Source organism: Panthera pardus, unplaced genomic scaffold, assembly GCF_024362965.1.
Source record: "Panthera pardus isolate Hobbes unplaced genomic scaffold, ASM2436296v1 HiC_scaffold_12, whole genome shotgun sequence".
NCBI classification, from domain to species: Eukaryota; Metazoa; Chordata; class Mammalia; order Carnivora; family Felidae; genus Panthera; species Panthera pardus.
The window spans coordinates 102,909,586-102,927,857 of record NW_026526677.1 but is presented as its reverse complement, the minus strand read 5'-3'; the positions used below and the strand labels follow the sequence as shown (position 1 = coordinate 102,927,857).

The window sequence follows — 18,272 nt, the reverse complement described above, 5'->3', positions numbered from 1 at the left end:
CCCCCTCCCTTCAGTCTGGCTGTCTCATTGTCTCATTGTCAACGTCTCCGCTCAAACCCTACCAATTCAGGAAACCTTCCCTGGTCCCACTCTATGGGACCATTTGTCATAGCACACTTGAATCACCTGCTTGCTTTTTTTTTTTTTTTTTTTAGTGTTATTTTGAGAGCGAGCGAGCAGGGGAGGGACAGAAAGAGGGCCAGAGAGAGAATCCCAAGCAGGCTCCGTGGTTGTCAGCACAGAGTGTTGGGCTCGAACTCACGTACTGTGACATCGTGACCTAAGCTGAAATCGAGAGTCCGAGGCTTAATTGAGCCACCCAGGTACCCCTATAATCACCCACTTGATTTACTGTCACCGTGAACCCAATGTTAAGTTCCTTGCAGGTCGGAATTGTGTGTTGTGTGTGTATGTCTTCATATTCCTGGAGCCTGACACTAGCTGGCACGCGGTAGGCATCCCTTTGGAGAAACCGATGAAAGAAGGAAGGGAGGAGAGAGGCAATTAGCATCTGGGGCTGAGGTTGCAGCTGCCAGGGTCCGGTGAAACCGGACAAGTACGTGCACAGCGTGTGCCCACGCGGGCACCTCCACGTACGTGCCCGCCTGCCATGGGCCGCATAGACGCTTCAGCAGAGATGCTCCTGCTTCCTCTCACAGCCGCCCGTGCCTGTTCGTGGAGACGCCTGAACTGTTTGCCGTGTGCCGTGTGCATGTCCCCGGCACAGGACAGCGGCACCTCACAGGCAGAGAGCTGCCTGCCTGGGCATCACTGGGTGTGTGTGCATGGAGACACCTGTTCCTTGGCCAAGATGGGGGGGGGGGGGTGGGCATCCCCCGGGTCTTTCTTGCCGTGGTGCTGGGTCCAGCCCCGCTATCTGCACTCTCAGCCCCTGCCTGCTGCGGGCTGGAGGGAGGGCGGGCTCCTCTCTGGGCTGTGTTCTCTGCTCTCCGGGGGTGCCTCCGTGAAAGTGAACTCACTCATTTAAACCTGACTCTGCCGCCCTGCCGCCCCCTGCAGTGCTAATTACCCTGTAGTTCTAAACTGATGGCTCTACACTAAGCTTAAGCCCTCCTTTATTTATTTACTGACTACATTAATAGCAAAGCCGCTGCTTTTGGCCGCTCCCGACTGTACGCCGGCTGGCTGCACCCTGTTGCCCTGCGTCCCCTCGGGGAGGCGGGGTGCAGAGACGCAGCCTGGCACGGAGCCCCCAAATCTGCCACCCTCACGGCGTCCCCGGGGGCCAGACGACAGCGAGAACAGCTGTCTTTGTCCAGACGCACTCCCAGGCCCAAGGGAGGGGGCTCCTTCTCTGGTTCTGACTCCTGTATAGGGACCAGGACACATGACAGCCCAGCTCTCCCTGCAGAGGGATCTTCCATTTATGGGCCTCTCAGGAGCTTCCCTCGGGCTTCCACAACTCCCACGAGGTGCTGAGCCCTGGCTGCATTGAGCAAATGGGTAAACTGAGGCTGTGACTACCGCTGTGGGTGGTGAAGGTGGGGCTTGAAGCCAAGATTTGTCATTCCAGCAGCCTTGCTCTTACCCCTCCAGCATGCTGCCTGTCCAGATGCCCCCCCCCCACTCCTAGCCCCCTCCTCGGGTCTGACATTTCCCCTTTACGTGATGTTCTCCTGGCTTCCCCTGCTTGCCACGCGGAAGGCCCATTGAATCAAAACTGCTGTCTCCCAGCCTTTTCTGCCTCATTCACCTGCTTGCCCAGAATTTGTTGGAAACATGGGCACTAGAGCCTTTCTTTCATTCTTAGCAGCCTCTCCCAGGGGCAGACCTAAGCCACACCCCCCCCCCCCAGCTCCCTCCAGGACTCACATGAGGCAATTCTGGAGGGGCACAGGCCAGCGGTGGGCTTCCACGGGGTAGCGTCTGCCTGTTCTCTTGTTCTGGGGACAGCCGTGCCCGGGGCCGAGCTGGCTAGCACAGCCCGTGGCTCTGTGTGCCCTCCAGTCCCATGAGGCAGATCCGAGCCCTGGCCTTGGGGCATGGCAGTGTTCTGAAGACCAGATGGGCCCCATCAGGGTGCAGCATATGGACCCGTGGAATTGAGCACCCAGGTTCAACTTTGTCTTGAAATAGCAAGGTGGCTGCTGTGCTGGACCCCCCGCTAAGGAAGAGGGCAGTGCGGGTCTGGCAGAAAGAACATGGGGTTCGGCGTCAAGAGGCCCTGGGTCTGAGGCCAGCTCTGCCATTCACTGTTTGACCTTGACTGCAATTCATCACGGCTCTAAGGTCCATTTTGTCACCTGTAAAGTGGGGTACAGTAATGTGTGCCCCTGCTACCCTCAGGACAGTTGTCAGCTGGAAGAAGCCACGTGAATGAGCTTTCTAAAAACCATGGTGCTATAAAAATGAAAGTTATAACTGGAGGTGGGGGCCGACTCAGGGCTGGCATGGGAGGGAGCTGTTGGCCTAGATAGTCTTTTCCAGGGCAGGAGCCCCCATAGCCAGGACTCAGGAGCCAGAGCGCCTGGAGCGGAGGCAGCCTCTCCTGGCATTGCTGGGACTCTGTCGCCCCCTAGTGGGTACTGGCTGCAGGCACTTGTGACGCTTCAGAGGGTTTGGAAAGGGGCTGGGAAGGGGTGTCCTAAGAGGCTTTGGGTCTTCGGGCTCCCTGCTATACCAAGTTGGGCTGGATAAAGGGAGAATGTGGCCCAGACTCACATCAGAGAAAGAACGTTTTAACTACTTGGGAGGAAGTTCAAGTGGACTTTCCAGAAGCTCTCCTGAGTCCATTTTTCAATCCTGACCCTTTTTCTCCTACCTTTCCCCCCACTGACCAATTGGTCACACCCATTCCACTCCTCCCATCCCCAAGAGGCTGGATTGGAAGCTGCCATCAGCTCGTCCAAACCCCCGGCATCCATGGAACCTCATCTTACACTGAGGGAAGGTCAGTCTCCATCGGAAACCAGCTCCTCCAAGGCTTTGCTACTGGGAGAAGCAGGCGGGCCAGGGAAGGATTGCACCAGAGCTGAGTGCCCAGATCTGGGTCACCGAGGGCCTGAGAGGTGACAGCAGGAAGCTGTCTCTCGGCACCTCTGGCGATCAAACAGACGCAACTAAAAGTTTTGTAAGACCTTTCCCAGCAGTAGATTTCTGACTCTATGACTTTACAACTGTAAAAACCCTCAGAGCAAAGGACACATCTGGCTCCACATCACAGCTTAGCACTTCTTTGAAAAGCAGCATTTTCACTAGGCGTTTCTCCTTCCACCTAGCTGTGGTTTTGGCTTAAGTGAGCTTCTAGTGACACTAGGTGGTGACCACAGGGAAATGCATGCATGAAGGTTAGTCTGATCAAGGTAAGGATTTTCCCTAATAAATCCCTATTTGGGAAGGGAGGGAGTCACAGAACGGTGGGAGTGGGTAGAGAGTGTGTGTGTGTGTGGGGGGGGGGGTTGGACTTCACTGGTTGGCCTGATTAATATTCACCTTATTCTCAGAAATCTCTTGCCAATTAGCATTCCTCCTTAACACTCTATCCCAAGCAGCAGCACTTGACCTTTCCCTTAATTCCCCCCAGCACAACCAGCACAGCCGAGACCAGGCTGGAATATTTAAATTAGATTTCTTGGAAGTCTCAAAGACGGCAAAAGAAAATAAGCACCAAGAGTAACATAACATTAGCCCAGGTTTCTGCCTGCCTGCCTTCAGGAGACTGGGACCATCTTTAATCCCTGCCACGGAGAAGCCCAGCAAAGACAGACCCAGAGAGGGGAAGAGTCCTATCGAAGGTCAACTCCTCCCCTTGGGCTCTGGGTCTCATCCTGTCAGTCTGTCCAAGTCTGCACCCTCTTTCCCCTTCTCTCTGCTGCACCCATTTCTCCCTCTCAACCAGATTATTCCCATCAGTTTACAAGCATCTCCCAGTTTAACAAGCCCTTCCCCTTTGGTCGCCATCCAAACCCCGTCCTTCAAACAGCAACATTCTAGACAGAGCTGTATACAGACACCCTCTTCTTCATTTTTCTTACAGTTTTTGATCTGAGTTTTTCTCTGTTACTTCATGGACATTGTCTTCTTAAGCTCATCAGTGGCTCTGTCTTACGAAATACAATGACTCCTTGTCTGTCTTTATCCTACTTGCTCTCTCAGCTTTCTACGTAACTGGCTTCTTTTGGAAACACTCTCCTGGGTTTTCCTCTGCCCCACCAGCTGCTGTTTCTCAGTCTCATTGGCTAGCTCCTTCCTCTTGCCCTGCTGGAACTCAGGATATCCTATTCGGCTATCTCTGAAGGCTTCCTCGAGCCCCTTACCTGGTCTATCTACTTCCATCGCTTTTAGAATGTGCTAATGACTCCCCAGTGTTTATCTCCAGTCTTGAGTTTTCCACTGAGTTCTCTACATCTTGTGGCTCTGTTTTCCCTGGAGGCCTTGTCATCTTACTCATCTATCCAGTAGGAGAGAAGAGAGAGTTTGAACAGGGCTTGCTGGCTTTTTAAAAGCCTTTTCCCAGAAACGTGTACGTATATGGATCTTTCCTGCTCTCACCCCACTGGATTGCACTCAATCATGTGGCCACACCCAGCTCAAGGGAGACTGGAAAACGTGGCCCAGTTCTGTCCAGAGGACAGACAGATTGATTTTCAGGGAAGAGGAAGCACTTTCTGCCATAATCTAGCAGTTACCAAATAGCTGTTTACCCTCCTCTTCCCACTCAGAGAACATACTCATCCCCAAAGAGAAACAGTGGAAAATCCCATCCTGTCATTTGCATCTGTTTCAAAATTCTGGGTCTCTGCCGTTCTTACCGTCAGCTCTGTGAACTCAGAGCTGCAGAGTCTTGTGTCTATCTGTATAGGTTTATGGCTAAAATCAATGACAATAGTCCATCCTGTGTGATGTCAAACAACTCAGTGAACTGTGCTTTCTGTGGCCATAGGTTTTCTCTCCTTCCCCTGGTATAAAGACTGTATTTCCCTTGCCGTTTGGGGTGGCCAGGTGACTGAGGTCCAGAAATCCTGTGTGAACAGGAGTCGTCTGTGCCGTTGTTATACAGAGGCTTTTGTTTTTTTAACTTTGTTTATTTTGAGAGAGACCATGTGGGGGGAGGGGCCAGAGAGGGAGAGAGAGAAAGAGGATCCCAAGCAGGCTCCCCACGGTCAGTACAGTGCAGAGTCTGATGCGGGGCTCAAACCCATGAAACGTTGAGATCATGACCTGAGCTGAAATCGAGAGTCGGACGCTAAGCTGACTGAGCCACCCAGGCGCCCCTGGACAGAGTCTCTTAAGGGGCAGGACACCTTGCATTAGATTCCTGAGGCTGGCATGAGACATTACTGCAACTTGGTGGCTTAAGCCAACAGAAGTTTATCCTCCCACAGTTGTGGAAACCAGAAGCCTGAAACCAAGATGTCGGTAGGGACTCATTCTCTCTGAAGACTCTAGGGGAGAATTTTTTCTGGCCTCTTCCAGCTCCCGGTGGTTCCTGTATTCTCTGGCTTGTTCAGCACCTCTGCCTCTGTCTTCACATGGCCTTCCTTCCTGGGGGTGTCTCTGTGTGGTTTACTGTCTCAGTGGATTTAGGGCCCACCCTCAGCTTCGTCCTCACTTTCGTCACACGTGCAAAGACCTCCTTTCCATGTAAGGTCATGTTCCTTTTTGTTGTTTTTTGAAGTGTACTGATTTATTGTGAGAGAGAGAGTATGTTAGCAGGGGAGGGGCAGAGAGAGCGGGAGAGAGAGAATCCCAAGCAGGCTCTGCACTGTCAGCACAGAGCCGGGTGCGTGGCTCTGTCCCATGAACCTTGAGATCGTGACCTGAGCTGAAATTGAGCTGGACGCTTGACCAACTGAGCCACCCAGGCGCCCCTAAGTAAGGTCACATTTTGAGGTTAGAGTGGACATGAATTTTTTGGAGACACTGTCCAATCCCCTTGCCCCCTTTACACCAAAAAGCCCTTTGGCAATGGGAAGAATGGAGCCCACACAAGACCCTGGTCCAGAGCTGTTGGAGCCCTGGTACCCCGGCACCTGTAAAGATCTGTTGCCCTAGTAATGGAAAAAGTTCTTTACTTAGACCTTGGATCTCCTGTCTTGGAAAAGTGCCCTTGTCACTGGCTGAAGTTCCTGGCTCCAGCCTGTGGGAGAGCATTTCTTGACAGTTATCTGCCCTGGCCACATCCAAAGTGGGTCCTTGAACTTGGGGCCCCCTTGGGACTACAGTTTCACCACCAGCCTGATTCCCACTTGTATAAATTTGGGGGACTGAGTATGGTTTTAAGCTCCCACAGTTCACGGCTTTATTAGGCTGAACTCATGGATATTTGGCAACTCAGTTTCTTTAAGAACAGACTTCAGACCTTCACTTCCAATCCGTTCCTCAAGCTGGTAACCACACCTAAAGTTCTTCCTTAGACATAGCTGTCAAACATGCCTTTATTATTGCTATTCTTATTATTAATTATTTTCCCCCTCAAATCTGAGCCTCCTTGTCAGCTTCCTGTTGGCTACCTTGGGGCCATCTTTTTCTTTAAGTGTTTATTTATTTATTTGAGAGAGAGAAAGGGAGGGAGAGAGCACATGAGCAGGGGAGGGGCAGAGAGAGAGGGAGAGAGAGAAAATCCCAAGCAGGCTCTGTGCTGCCAGCAGAGAGCCCGATGTGGGGCTTGAACCCATAAACTTGTGAGATCATGACCTGAGCCAAGATCACGAGTCAGAAGGTTAATGGACTGAGCCACCCAGGCGCCCCTGAAAAGGCAATACTCTTTTATTTAAAAAGAAGAAAATTGTTTTTAATGTTTATTTATTTTTGGGAGAGAGAGACAGAGTGAAAGTGGGGGAGGAGCAGAGAGAGAGGGAGACACAGAATCCGAGGCAGTTTCCAAGCTGTCAGCTGTCAGCACGAGCCCGACGCGGGGCTCGAACTCACGAACCATGAGATCACGACCTGAGCTGAAGTCGGATGCTTAACTGACTGAGCCACATAGGCGCCCCCAAGGCAACACTCTTAATTTGGTGTTTGCCACAGAACCAAATCCCTTTATAAGAGAATTTTAAATAATGAGCCTTTATTGCCTAAAGCCTCGTCCAGCCTTATTTCCTGTAATTTAGTGTGCAGAAGCAGTGAGCTTGCTTCTATCCAAGAAAATACAGATATCTGGATTTCCCCTACTATCCTTCATTTCTTCTTGTAAACTTGCCATTTTTTCCGGCACTCATCCCTTGATGAGAATATCCTGCTACAAAGCTGGACGGCAACCAACATACACTAACCTCTGCTTCTTCCTCACTCCATGCTTGGAATACACTTGGTCTGCCTTCCAGGCTATTGCAGGCAAGAATTTCCCCAAATGTCTTCTGCTTGCCTAGCAAGGGGCCTCCACTTTCTCTCGCCAAGCTCTCCCTACTGCTGGTGAAGGTCCCGAATAATCTATGTCTGCTTGACTGATCTGCTTTGGCTTTCCTTCTATCACTACCCAGCCTCACCGTCTTCCATCTTCCCTCAGACAGGACAGACCTTTGCAGGTGATACTCCCTCTGCTGAGAACCCCTCTGTTCCTTCAGTCTTTGCCTGGCTGCCTCCTTCTCGTGTAATGCAGGTCTCAGCTCAAATGTTGCCTGTTAATGGGGTCTTCCCTGACCATTCCATCTCAAGGTTGATTTTCGTCACATTTATCACCATCTGACATTCTCTTATTTGTTTACTCATCCTGGTCCGTGTCCGTGTTTTTCCTCCATGGAACCTCTGTCCAGGGTCCCGTTTGTCTCTGCCACCACATCTCTACTGTTCAGGAAGGCGCTTGCCACACTGTTGTTATGAGAAAAAATGCCAGTGCTTCCATAACACCATGTGCCAGACACAATTTTCGTTCTTTGTTGAAAACTTGTTTTACTGAGAAGTTTCAAAGATACACAAAAGTAGGGTAATACTGAACCTCTCATAAAAACTGTCTCCCAGATCCAACACTATCAGGCTTTTACCACGCTCGCGTCATCTGTCCTTCTTGGTTTCCCTTCTTTTTCTCTTCTTTGTTTCTGCTCAAGTATTTTAAAGAAAATCCCAGTCATCATGCCATTCCCCTCGCTACTTACTTCAATGTATGCATTCTTTTTGAAGTTTGTTTATTTTGAGATAGAGCTCGAGCAGGGGAGGGGCAGAGAGACAGGAAGCCACACTGCCAGGCAGAGCCTCATGGGGGGCTTGAACTCACGAAGCACGAGATCATGACCTGAGCCGAAATTAAGCGTCGGACACTTAACTGACTGAGCCTCCCAGGCGCCCCCAATGTCTACATTTTTTAAATGAATTTTTCTTGTATTAGTTTAATGGCATTCATATACCTTCAAAAATTAGCAGTGAGGGGCGCCTGGGTGGCTCAATCGGTTAAGCGTCCGACTTCAGCTCAGGTCACAATCTTGCAGTCTGTGAGTTCAAGCCCCGTGTCGGGCTCTGGGCTGATGGTTCAGAGCCTGGAGCCTGCTTCCAATTCTGTGTCTCCCTCTCTCTCTGACCCTCCCCCGTTCATGCTCTGTCTCTCTCTGTCTCAAAAATAAATAAACTTAATAAATAAATAAACATTTAAAAAAATTAGCAGTGATTCCTTAGTATCATCACTCGGTCCGTATTCAGATTTCCCTGATTGCCTCAAAAATAACTTTTTAGAGTTGATCTGTTTGTATTAGGAGCCGAGCTAGGCCTACATACTGCATCTGTTTGTTTTTCCTCTTGGCTCCAACCCCACCCATGTTGTTGACTTGTTGCGAAAAGGAGTAATTACAGTTGACCCTTATACAACACGGGTTTGAACTTCACGGGTCCACTTATACATGACTGTTTTCAATAACTACAGAACAGTGCTGTAAATATATTTTCTCTTCCTTATGATTCTCTTCAAAACATTTTTTTCTCCAGCTTGCTTCATTGTAAGAACACGGTATATTATACACATAACATATAAAATATGGGTTATGAATGGACTGTTTATATTAACAGTAAGGCTTCTGGTCAACAGTAGGCTGTATCAGTAGGTAAGTTTTGGAGGGAGTCAAAGGTTATACATGGATTTTATGGCTCTATCTTCGTTTATGGGCTCTGACTTCTGCCAGTCTACAATTTGCTGTTAAAGCCACCAGTGATTTCCTCACTTCAGAAATGGTATTTTCAGTCTAGAATTTCTTTACAAAACAGAAGTTTCACTTCTCTGTTGAGATTCCCTGTTTGCTGTTAAGGCTGTATTTTTCTTTAACTCCTTGAACACATTCTTCATAACCGCCTTAAAGTCCTGGTCTGCTAATTTCATCATGCAGATGATCTCAGAGTCTGTTTCCATGGATACCTTTTATTTTTATGGGTAAAATTTTCCTGGTTCTCGGAACATCTGGGAGGTTTTTATTGTAGGCTAAATATTGTGGGTGATCTATTGGAAAGAGTCTGGATTATGTTGTTTTCCTTTAAAGAGTGTTGTGTGTGGTTTTGGCAGGCAATTAATCTCTTGGAGGTATTCCTTGCTCCGGTCAAAGGGTTTGTTAGGGTAAATCAAAAGTAGCCTTTATTCTAGGGCACGATCCTTCTTCCCGAAGCAAAACATTTCTGGTATGGCAGCTGAATGGGGCAACAAGAGAATCTCTCTACTCTGCTGAAATGATGGCTCCCAGCACTCTGTGACCGATAGTGTTTCCGTTCTGCACTCAAGTCCTCGGCAGCCAGTCTGTTGCGAAGTCTCCATCTGTGCCTGTGCAGCCCAGTTCTTGGCATAAACTGACAGGGAGCCTTTGGTATGGGTTAAATTGTGTCCCCCCCACCAACGAAAGATACATTGAAGTTCAATCCCCCAATACTTTAGGATGTGACTTTATTTGGAAATGGGGTTTTCACAGAAGTAGTTACATTAAAATGAAGCCATTAGGGTGGGTCTTAATCCATTATAACCAGTGTCCTTCTAAAAAGGGGAAATTGGACCCAGAGAGAAAGCCACACGAAGGTGAAGGGAGAGATCAAGGTGATGCACCTACAAGCCAAGCGATATCAAAGATTGACGGTGACCACCAGCCCCCAGGGGAGAGGCATGGAACAGATTCTCATTCACAGCCCTCAAAACAGACTAACGCTGCTGGACGCCTTGATCTCAGACTTCCAGCCTCCAGAACTATGAGAGAGTAAGTTTCTGTTGTTTAAGCCACCCAGTTTGTGGTATTTTGTTATAGCAACCCTAGCAAAAGAATTCACATGGACTTTGGGCCCCCCCATGCACGTGACTCCCTCCTCCCTGGCTCCAGCCCTCCTCCCTGGCGCCAGCCCCACGCATTCCACAGGCTCTAGAAGCTCCAGATCTTGGCCTTCTCAGCTCAGCAGGACTGCTGGAGTCTTTTTGGATTCCACTGTCTCAGGAGAGTGTCCCCAGGCAGAGAGCTGGTAAAGCTCGGGCTCACTTCCTGTGATAGCAGTTCTGTGCTGCCTGTTGTCCCATCCCTGAAAACAGCAGGGTCACATATTTGATCCAGTTTGGTAGTTTTTACGGTGAAAGGCAATTCCAGTATTTGTTACTCTGGCATGGCCAGAAGTGAAATTGCTGTTCTAAATTCTTGGAGTTATTTACTTTGAGTAAGTTATGTATTTGAACTCATTTACTCCTCTCAACACCACTGCGAGCTAGGTCATTAATGTCATGAATTCCAGATTTAAAAAGGGGGGGGGCAAAGAAAGGTTAAATCACTGGTCCAAGGATATATCCTATAAATGGTGGAGTTAGATTTTGAAACTACGCAGTTTAGCTGCAGAGTCCGTGCTCTTCAATATTAACCTGTTATCTTACGTAACAGGTGCACGATGAATGTGTTTTGAATGAATGAATAGAGAGATGGCTGTCTCTTCTACTTTGTTGCCCATTCACCTTACATATTTCACCTGCCCTGGAGGTGCCCTCCCAACATTACATCAGCCTTGTGTCTTCATTTCTCCCCTACCCAGACTTTTGAGATTTTCTGGAGAAAAATCACACTGAACTCCTACCAAGACCAAACTCCTACCAAGTTATCTGAGCCTTTGAAAATACCTAATACTTCTGTCTTGCCCTCATCTTTGCCTTCCGTGGACTGTGGGTTCTGCCTCGAATCTCACACGTGTGTACTTCCCTTCTCATTTTCAGGAAAAACACAATTTCCAGCTGTGAACTCTCAGATTCCCACTCATTTCTCTAAATTCGACTTGCATTGGCACCTATCCTTGCCTTTTGCTCGGCTGTCAAAATATTTAGTGTTGCTCTCTCTCTCTCTCTCTGGCTGAGGCATATCCACGTGTGGCTGCTGCCTGGTGTCCTCCCTTCCCCAGTCAAACATTTGGAAGTGTCGCTTACTACCCTGTGTTCCTACCTGCCCTCTCACCTCCAACTCCCTCCCTCCCTCCAGTCTGGCTTCTGTACTCCTTACCAGTCCATTTATTCATGTTGGCTTTTCTTTTTATTCATTTTATCCTTATGCTTTCTTTAAATGTATTTGTTATCCTTTTAACTCCTGGATGTGGATCCCTAATTTATTAATTTTTTTTCCATTCATTAATCTAACTACTTAAGATCATGAATTTCCCCCTGCTGTGTGTCTTACAGCTTTTCATTTGTGGGACTGTTTTCTATATATATTTAAAAATTCTTGTTTTCCTTTTCTCATTGATCCAAGGGTGTTTAAGAGAAAATTAAAAAATTTCTGTGTGGTAGAGGGGCTCCTGAGGGGCTCAATTAAGTGTTCGACTCTTGGTTTCAGTTCAGGTCATGACCTCACAGTTCGTGGGTTTGAGCCCTGTATCGAGCTCCGCGATGGCAGTGCAGGGCCTGCTTGGGATTCTGTCTCCCTCCCTCCCCTCCTCCACTCACACTGTCTCTCTAAACAAACAAACAAACAAACAAAGCTAAAAAAGATTTCTGGGGTTGTCTAGGTGGCTCAGTTGGTTGAGCGTCCAACTCTTGGTTTCGGCTCAGGTCATGATCTTAACGGTTTCATGGGTTTGTGTCTCACATCAGGCTCTGCCCTGACAGTGTGGACCCTGCTTGGGATTCTCTGTCTCCCTCTCTCTCTGTCTCTCTCAAAATAAATAAATAAACTTAAAAACAAAATAAAAAATAGGTGTTCCTTGGTGGCTCAGTTGAATGAGTGGCCAACTCTTGGTTTCAGCTCAGGTCATGGTTTTGCAGTTCATGAGTTTGAGCCCCACATGAGGCTCTTCCCTGACAGTGTGGAGCCTGCATGGAATTCTCTCTCTCTCTGCCCCTCCCATGCTCGTGCTCTCTCTCTCAAAATAAATAAACTGAAAAAAATGTTGTAAATAATAAATAAATAAATAAATTATTTTTGTGTGTGGTAGAGTATCTTTTTTTCTTCTTCTTCTGGTTTTGTAATGAATATCTGTTTTGTTGCATTTTGATCAGAGTATTTTATTGTATATTGTTTCTACTTTGGGGGAGTTTTCTAATTACTCTGTTGTTCTATATACAGTAAATTCCTGAATATTCCATGGACAGCTTTAACAAAAGGTATTTACTTTCTGTTTTCAGACTACAGAGCTCAACATATAAATCAACCAAATTTGTGTTATTAATTCCATTTTAATATCTCCTCTATCCTTCTTTGTTGAAGAAAATGTGAACATACGAAGCCTATGGCCCTTTCCCTGATTATGGGCTAGGAAGGGTCAAAACCCCAGACTCTCAATATGGTACCAGAGCAGAAGGAATGTTACTGTGGTTGCTTCACAGCCCAGAGCATCCTGCGGGAGTGGGAGAGTGATTTCCCTTGTTTCTGAGTGGGAAATGGAAATAGGGCATGGGGAGAGACAGAGGCCTGGAGGTTACCGAAAGGGGATGTTGCAACCCTTGTTAATCAGTAATCTAAGACGGGGTTATGCAATGGAATCTTAGTAGATGCCAGCAGTGTGGACAAATGCCAGCTTCCCCTGCCTGGCGCCACATAAATTCCCCACTTCCTGGCCTGGTGAAGGAGGACTCTGAGTGATTGAGATGTAACGTCTGCCACGATCTGAATGGGACTCAAAGAAGAAATTCAGTTCAGCTATAGAATAAGTAATTTTTGCACATTCATTCCACATCGGCAGCTCCAGCTCAGATCTCTCTGTGCAGTCCAGACTTGGATCTGGGTCAGCTTAGGTTTTTCAGCCTCAAGCTGAAACTAAATCCATCTCTGTTCATCATCTTGTCCTCTTCACCCCTCAACTAAAACCTGCTCTTCTTGTCTTCTCTACTTTCTAAATATTGTCCGAATCCAACAAGTTGTCTGGGGCAGAAACCGTGTGTTGTGGGAGTGGGTGTAATTCAGAAAACGCTAAAGATTGGGGCACCTGGGTGGCTCAGTCGGTTAAGCATCAGGTCATGATCTCCAGGTCCATGAGTTCGAGCCCCATGTCGGGCTCTGTGCTGACAGCTCAGAGCCTGGAGCCTGCTTTGGATCCTGTGTCTCCCTCTCTCTCTGCCCCTCCCCTCCTCATGCTCTGTCTCTCTCTCACTCACTCTCTCAAAAATAAATATTTTAAAACATTAAAAAAAAAACCAAAACGCTGAAGATCAAAAACCAACTAAGATGTATCCATCCTATTAACAGCCAGAGATACTGGCGGTTCACAGGGGAGTAGTTTAAAAACTGGACATGCTTTTAAAATAGTTTGCAAAACCGCTGTAGAAGAGGATCCGATACAGTGGAGCAGGAGAGCCCAGAAATCCTGCTGCACAAGCCAAATCCACTGAAAAGCCTGGGGGCTGGGGTGGGGGAAAGGGCAGGTCGACTACTTGCAGAGGGAGCTGAAGAACAGGAGGGGAGTTGCCAAGTGTGGCAAAGGCAAATGGCTGAAGGGAGGAGGGCTCGGGGAGTGCTTTTCATTGGCTGTTCTGGTCTTTCCCCGAGTATTTGAGGACTGGCGGAGTGACTGTCTGAACTCCATTAAGAAGGCCCCAGAGCATCAGGCTGCCTGCTCCTTCCTGGACAAACTCAGGATTCTCTATGGCTCTTCAGGAATCCACAGCGCTGGATTTCTACCAGACGTATTTTGAACCCATGGTCTACCTGGACTACTTCAAGATGGGCCAGAGCCCTGTGGGTGATGATTGCCTCTACTTCCTGCTAAAACACTACAACACCATTTTTAAATCAGGTGCTAGTTTCCTTGAACCCTGGAGGAGGTTTGTGGGGGGAAGGGTGGCGATGCAAATTTTAAATCAGATGCTCGTCTTCTTCAACCCTAGGGCAAGTTTCAGGATGGGGGTAGAGGTGGGAGGGGGGGAAGGGTGGCCCATTGACTGGAACTTTCGACCTGGATGGAGAGTTTGTAGAACTGCTCTACGGGACCAGGTTAGATGCACTTGATGTATGGTACATGGTGGGATGCCTAAACCTTTCTGAGGTCTCTGGGACAAGATTTTCTCCTCCCATGAAGTTGAGGAGCTGTGATCTTTCATGGTCCTGCGTGGTCCTATCTTCTAGCAAAAGAAGTCCCTGGCAAAAGAAGCTGCATGGGGCATCAGAAAGTGTAGGAAGCCTCTTTCCAAGTTCAGTGTAGGAAGCGTTCGCTCTTTTGTGTGATTACCGCTGTGGCTCGTGAAAACATCGTGGGTGGGTGGCTCTCAGATTTGCCCCTAGGGGAAGAAAGGTGCTCGGCACCCCGAACTATTAAAATCAAATACTGGGGATCTTTTCATGATTCACATGAGAAGGAAACATAACCCAATAGATAGAATTTCCCCAATTAACAATCTCCTGCTATCACATTTTCTGAAACTTTTGATGCTTGCTCAATTTATCTGCCACTATAGCCTCCAGGTAACACAAATGAAGGGGAAACAAACAAAATGTAGCAGCAGAATCCAGGAGCAAAGGGGCAGGCTCAGTTCAGTAGCAGGTCAGGATCCCTCGGTCCAGCTGGGTTTCTGTCCTTGCTGCCTTGTTGTTTATCTCGGAAGCCCCTTGCCATATTCCAAATGCTGCTGCCATTTTGTGTTAACCCAGTCTCTCCCTGGCTGGAGAGAAGGGGAGGCCAAGGACTCTGCCGGCAGGTCTGTATTCCCCTTTTAGTCCTCACACTGCTAAGAGAGTTTCTGGGAATGCAGGCGGTGCTCAATGAATGTTTGCTGATTGATCTTTGGAATGTTATAGATGGTCTCGGGGTCATAGGACCCTTCAGCGAAGAGTGCTTGGAATGTGGAAGCCAGTGTCCTCGGAAATGTGACCAGATTTCTTCTCTGAACACTTATTTACAGTGCTAAATTGGCAGTTGAAATGACAAAGCTGCTTCTCTAGTAATTGTCCCCCCTACACACCCCAAATAGGCTCTCCTGCTGCTCACTCTCCCCTCCTACCACGCTCCCCATGCTCAGTGCTGGCACTGTGTGATGTAGCGCCTAAGGCTGTCCGGGCAGGCGAAATCCCTAACGCTGGAGTTTACAGTCCCCGGTGGTCGACTCCCCGCAGCCTCTCCAAGTGGGAAAGAGAGCGGAGCCTTTGGGAAGGCCCTCAGAGCTGTGGTTTGGTGCTGACGGCTTAGAATGTGTCTGTTCTAAAACAGGTGGGCTGAAAGGAAAGCTCCTGATTGACATTGGCTCTGGGCCCAGCATTTACCAGCTCCTCTCCGCCTGCGAGTCTTTTGAGGAGATAATCGCCACTGACTACACGGACAAGAACCGCCTGGAGCTGGAAAAGTGGCTGAAGAAGATTCCAGGGGCGTTCGACTGGTCCCCAGTGGTGAAATATGTGTGTGAGCTTGAGGGGGACAGGTAAGGGGTTTGTTGTTTGCTTTGGGGTTGCCACGATGCGAGCTGCACTTAGCTGTCCGAATCAAGAATTTATCATGGGCCTCGTGTGGAAATGGCGAGGCAGGTGGAGACTAAGAAGGAAGGAAGTTAGTGGGGTTCCAAGAAGAAGAAAGGAGGAAGAGTGTGACGTGAATACAATAAAGACCAAAAAGAGGGAACAGAAACAGATGGCTATAGACAGACCCAGAGCCAGAAGGGAATTGTCACGAGCGCCTACCCAGAATGCCAAGGCATGACCCCAGGCCGATGTGGATGGAGCAGGGTGGCAGCCAGCTGGTGTTTGAGGGCAGACAGCCGTTCTGATTGGCAGGTGGCCCTGCTGTTCCAATGACAACCTCCAGGTGGCTCCAGACTTGGGGAATCTTTCTGTAGATCGCAGGGGCTGGGCCTAGAATTAAGACCCATCTTGCACAAGTGAACAGAATCTACTTACCTTGGATCATTTCAGGGCACCAGGAAGGTCCACCATAGCACCTCCACTCCCCAAATACCACTCTCCCCAGTTAGATAGGACGGTTGCAGATGTACATTGGATTCTTATTCCTTTTGCTTAAGACTGTGACTTTTTAAAAATACAGAATTGGAAAGGGTAAACCTTTAAGTGCTTGCCCCCGTGCATACCTCAGTATGAATGAGCCCCGTGTGCTGAGAACAGGTGTAGGTAAGAAGAGAACGTATGAGGCGATGAGGAGGTCGAGTGGGGTGGCCAAGAGACACCGGGAGACCCTGGGGGACCCAGCAAAGTCGGCCAAGCTCACATTATAGCTTTGCTCAGCTGATTTCAGGCTGGCTTTCCATTTCTGGTTGTACTTACCCGGGTCGTGTTAAACACGGACCGAGTGGAGACAGAATAGGCCAAGCACAAGGCATACGTTGCTCAGCGAGGGGCCACGGGTGGAAAGAGCAGCGACCTCGGGGTCAGGGTTTGCAGGTCCTCGGCTTTGACTTTATCCACAGCTGGCTTCACAACCGTGCCCCTCTCTGGGACTCAGTTTCTTGATCTGTAAGACTGGTGACTTGATATTCCGGGAGTCTGTGTGGAAGGCAGAGAATGGCGGGAGTGACATACGCCTCTCACACGATGAGCCTGACCCAGCTGGCCGCTCTTCCCTCTTCCCTCCGCTCAGAGACAAGTGGGCTGACAAGGAGGAGCGGCTAAGGAGAACCGTGACCCAGGTGCTCAAGTGTGATGTGAATAAAGAACAGCCCCTGGAACCTGCAGTCCTGCCCCTGGCGGACTGCGTCCTTTCCTCCCTGTGCCTTGAGGCTGCCTGCCTCACCCAGGAGGCCTTCCGGGCTGCCCTGCGCCACATCAGGACCCTGCTCCGGCCCAGGGGCCATCTGGTGCTGGGCGGGGGCTTTGATACCACCTTCTACATGGTGGGGGCGAAGAAGTTCCCCTGCCTTCCCCTGAAGGAGAAATTCGTGTGTGAGGCTCTGCAGAAGTCCGGCTTCACCATCGAGAAGCTGGAGACGGCTCCGCGGGCAGCTGAGACCATGTCGGATGAGCAGTCAGACTACACCGCGATGTTCGTCGTCGTGGCCCAGAGAAATGACTGACGTATTGGACTTGGAAGGGGGGTGAGCATGCAGGGGTCATTCGGCCACCCCGTTTCCTTCCCTCTGCGCTCAGTTGGCTTTATTTAGAACTCTTTCCTTGCCAGCAAATGCTTTTAGAGTCTTATTATATGTGATTGCCAGGTAATTAGGGATGTTCCTCTCAAACAGAGAGGTTCATAGTATACTCTACTAACGTCCCGGGGTTGGGGAAGAATTGGGCCAGAAAATAAAGCTTGGCCTCCCCTAGTTTTGAGGGCACCTTGGGGTTGCATGGGAGCGAAGAGGGTAGAGTCCCCCGTGCCCTCCTCCTTGAGGCATCTGGGGACGGCTCGCCTTCTGAGCTCATTCATCATTTGCAGCTTCACCCCTGCTGATGACACCGCCGCCCCGTCCCACAAAATGAAAGGAACGCGGGCTTTGGCGCAAGAAGACATGGGTTTTGGTACTTGGCTCTTGTGATGATAGGTAGGTCATTTGTATCTCACAGCCTCAGTTTCCCCATCTCTGAAATGCAAATAATAAGACCCCTCCCCAGGCTTCCTGTGACACCCCAAATATATAACATGAACACACCTGCTGAACAGCTACGTGTGCGATGGCGTATGTGTTTTCACTGACCTTGCAGGTGCAGGTAATAAGCAGTTCTTTTTTTTTTTTAATTTTTTTTTAACGTTTATTTATTTTTGAGACAGAGAGAGACAGAGCATGAACAGGGGAGGGTCAGAGAGAGGGAGACACAGAATCTGAAACAGGCTCTAGGCTCTGAGCTGTCAGCACAGAGCCTGACGCGGGGCTCGAACTCACGGACCGTGAGATCATGACCTGAGCCGAAGTCGGACGCTTAACCGACCGAGCCATCCAGGCGCCCCGGTAATAAGCAGTTCTAAAGGGAGCTGGAGGCGCTGTTCTCTTTTGTCCAGTGCGACCCACCTAAGCCAGTTGCGGA

At 49.1% G+C, this 18,272-nt stretch overlaps 1 protein-coding gene across 1 annotated transcript; it reads left to right on the top strand.

Annotated features, from left to right (window-relative positions):
* Positions 1 to 13,878: 13,878 nt before the first annotated feature.
* Positions 13,879 to 17,909, top strand: LOC109278624 (nicotinamide N-methyltransferase-like). The gene is made up of 3 exons (XM_019469097.2): positions 13,879 to 14,112; positions 15,520 to 15,727; positions 16,894 to 17,909. The coding sequence occupies exons 1-3, from the start codon at positions 13,962 to 13,964 to the stop codon at positions 17,324 to 17,326; spliced, it is 792 nt and encodes a 263-aa protein (XP_019324642.1). The 5' UTR covers positions 13,879 to 13,961; the 3' UTR covers positions 17,327 to 17,909.
* The last annotated feature ends 363 nt before the right edge of the window (positions 17,910 to 18,272 follow it).

What these genes read in the sequence shown, in the direction of transcription:
- LOC109278624 (XM_019469097.2), top strand. Translation starts at nt 13,962, where the DNA reads ATGGCTCTTCAGGAATCCACAGCGCTGGATTTCTACCAGACGTATTTT. An exon ending in CAACACCATTTTTAAATCAG is followed by an intron (nt 14,113 to 15,519) that starts GTGCTAGTTTCC and finishes GTTCTAAAACAG; the next exon opens with GTGGGCTGAAAGGAAAGCTC. An exon ending in TGTGAGCTTGAGGGGGACAG is followed by an intron (nt 15,728 to 16,893) that starts GTAAGGGGTTTG and finishes CCCTCCGCTCAG; the next exon opens with AGACAAGTGGGCTGACAAGG.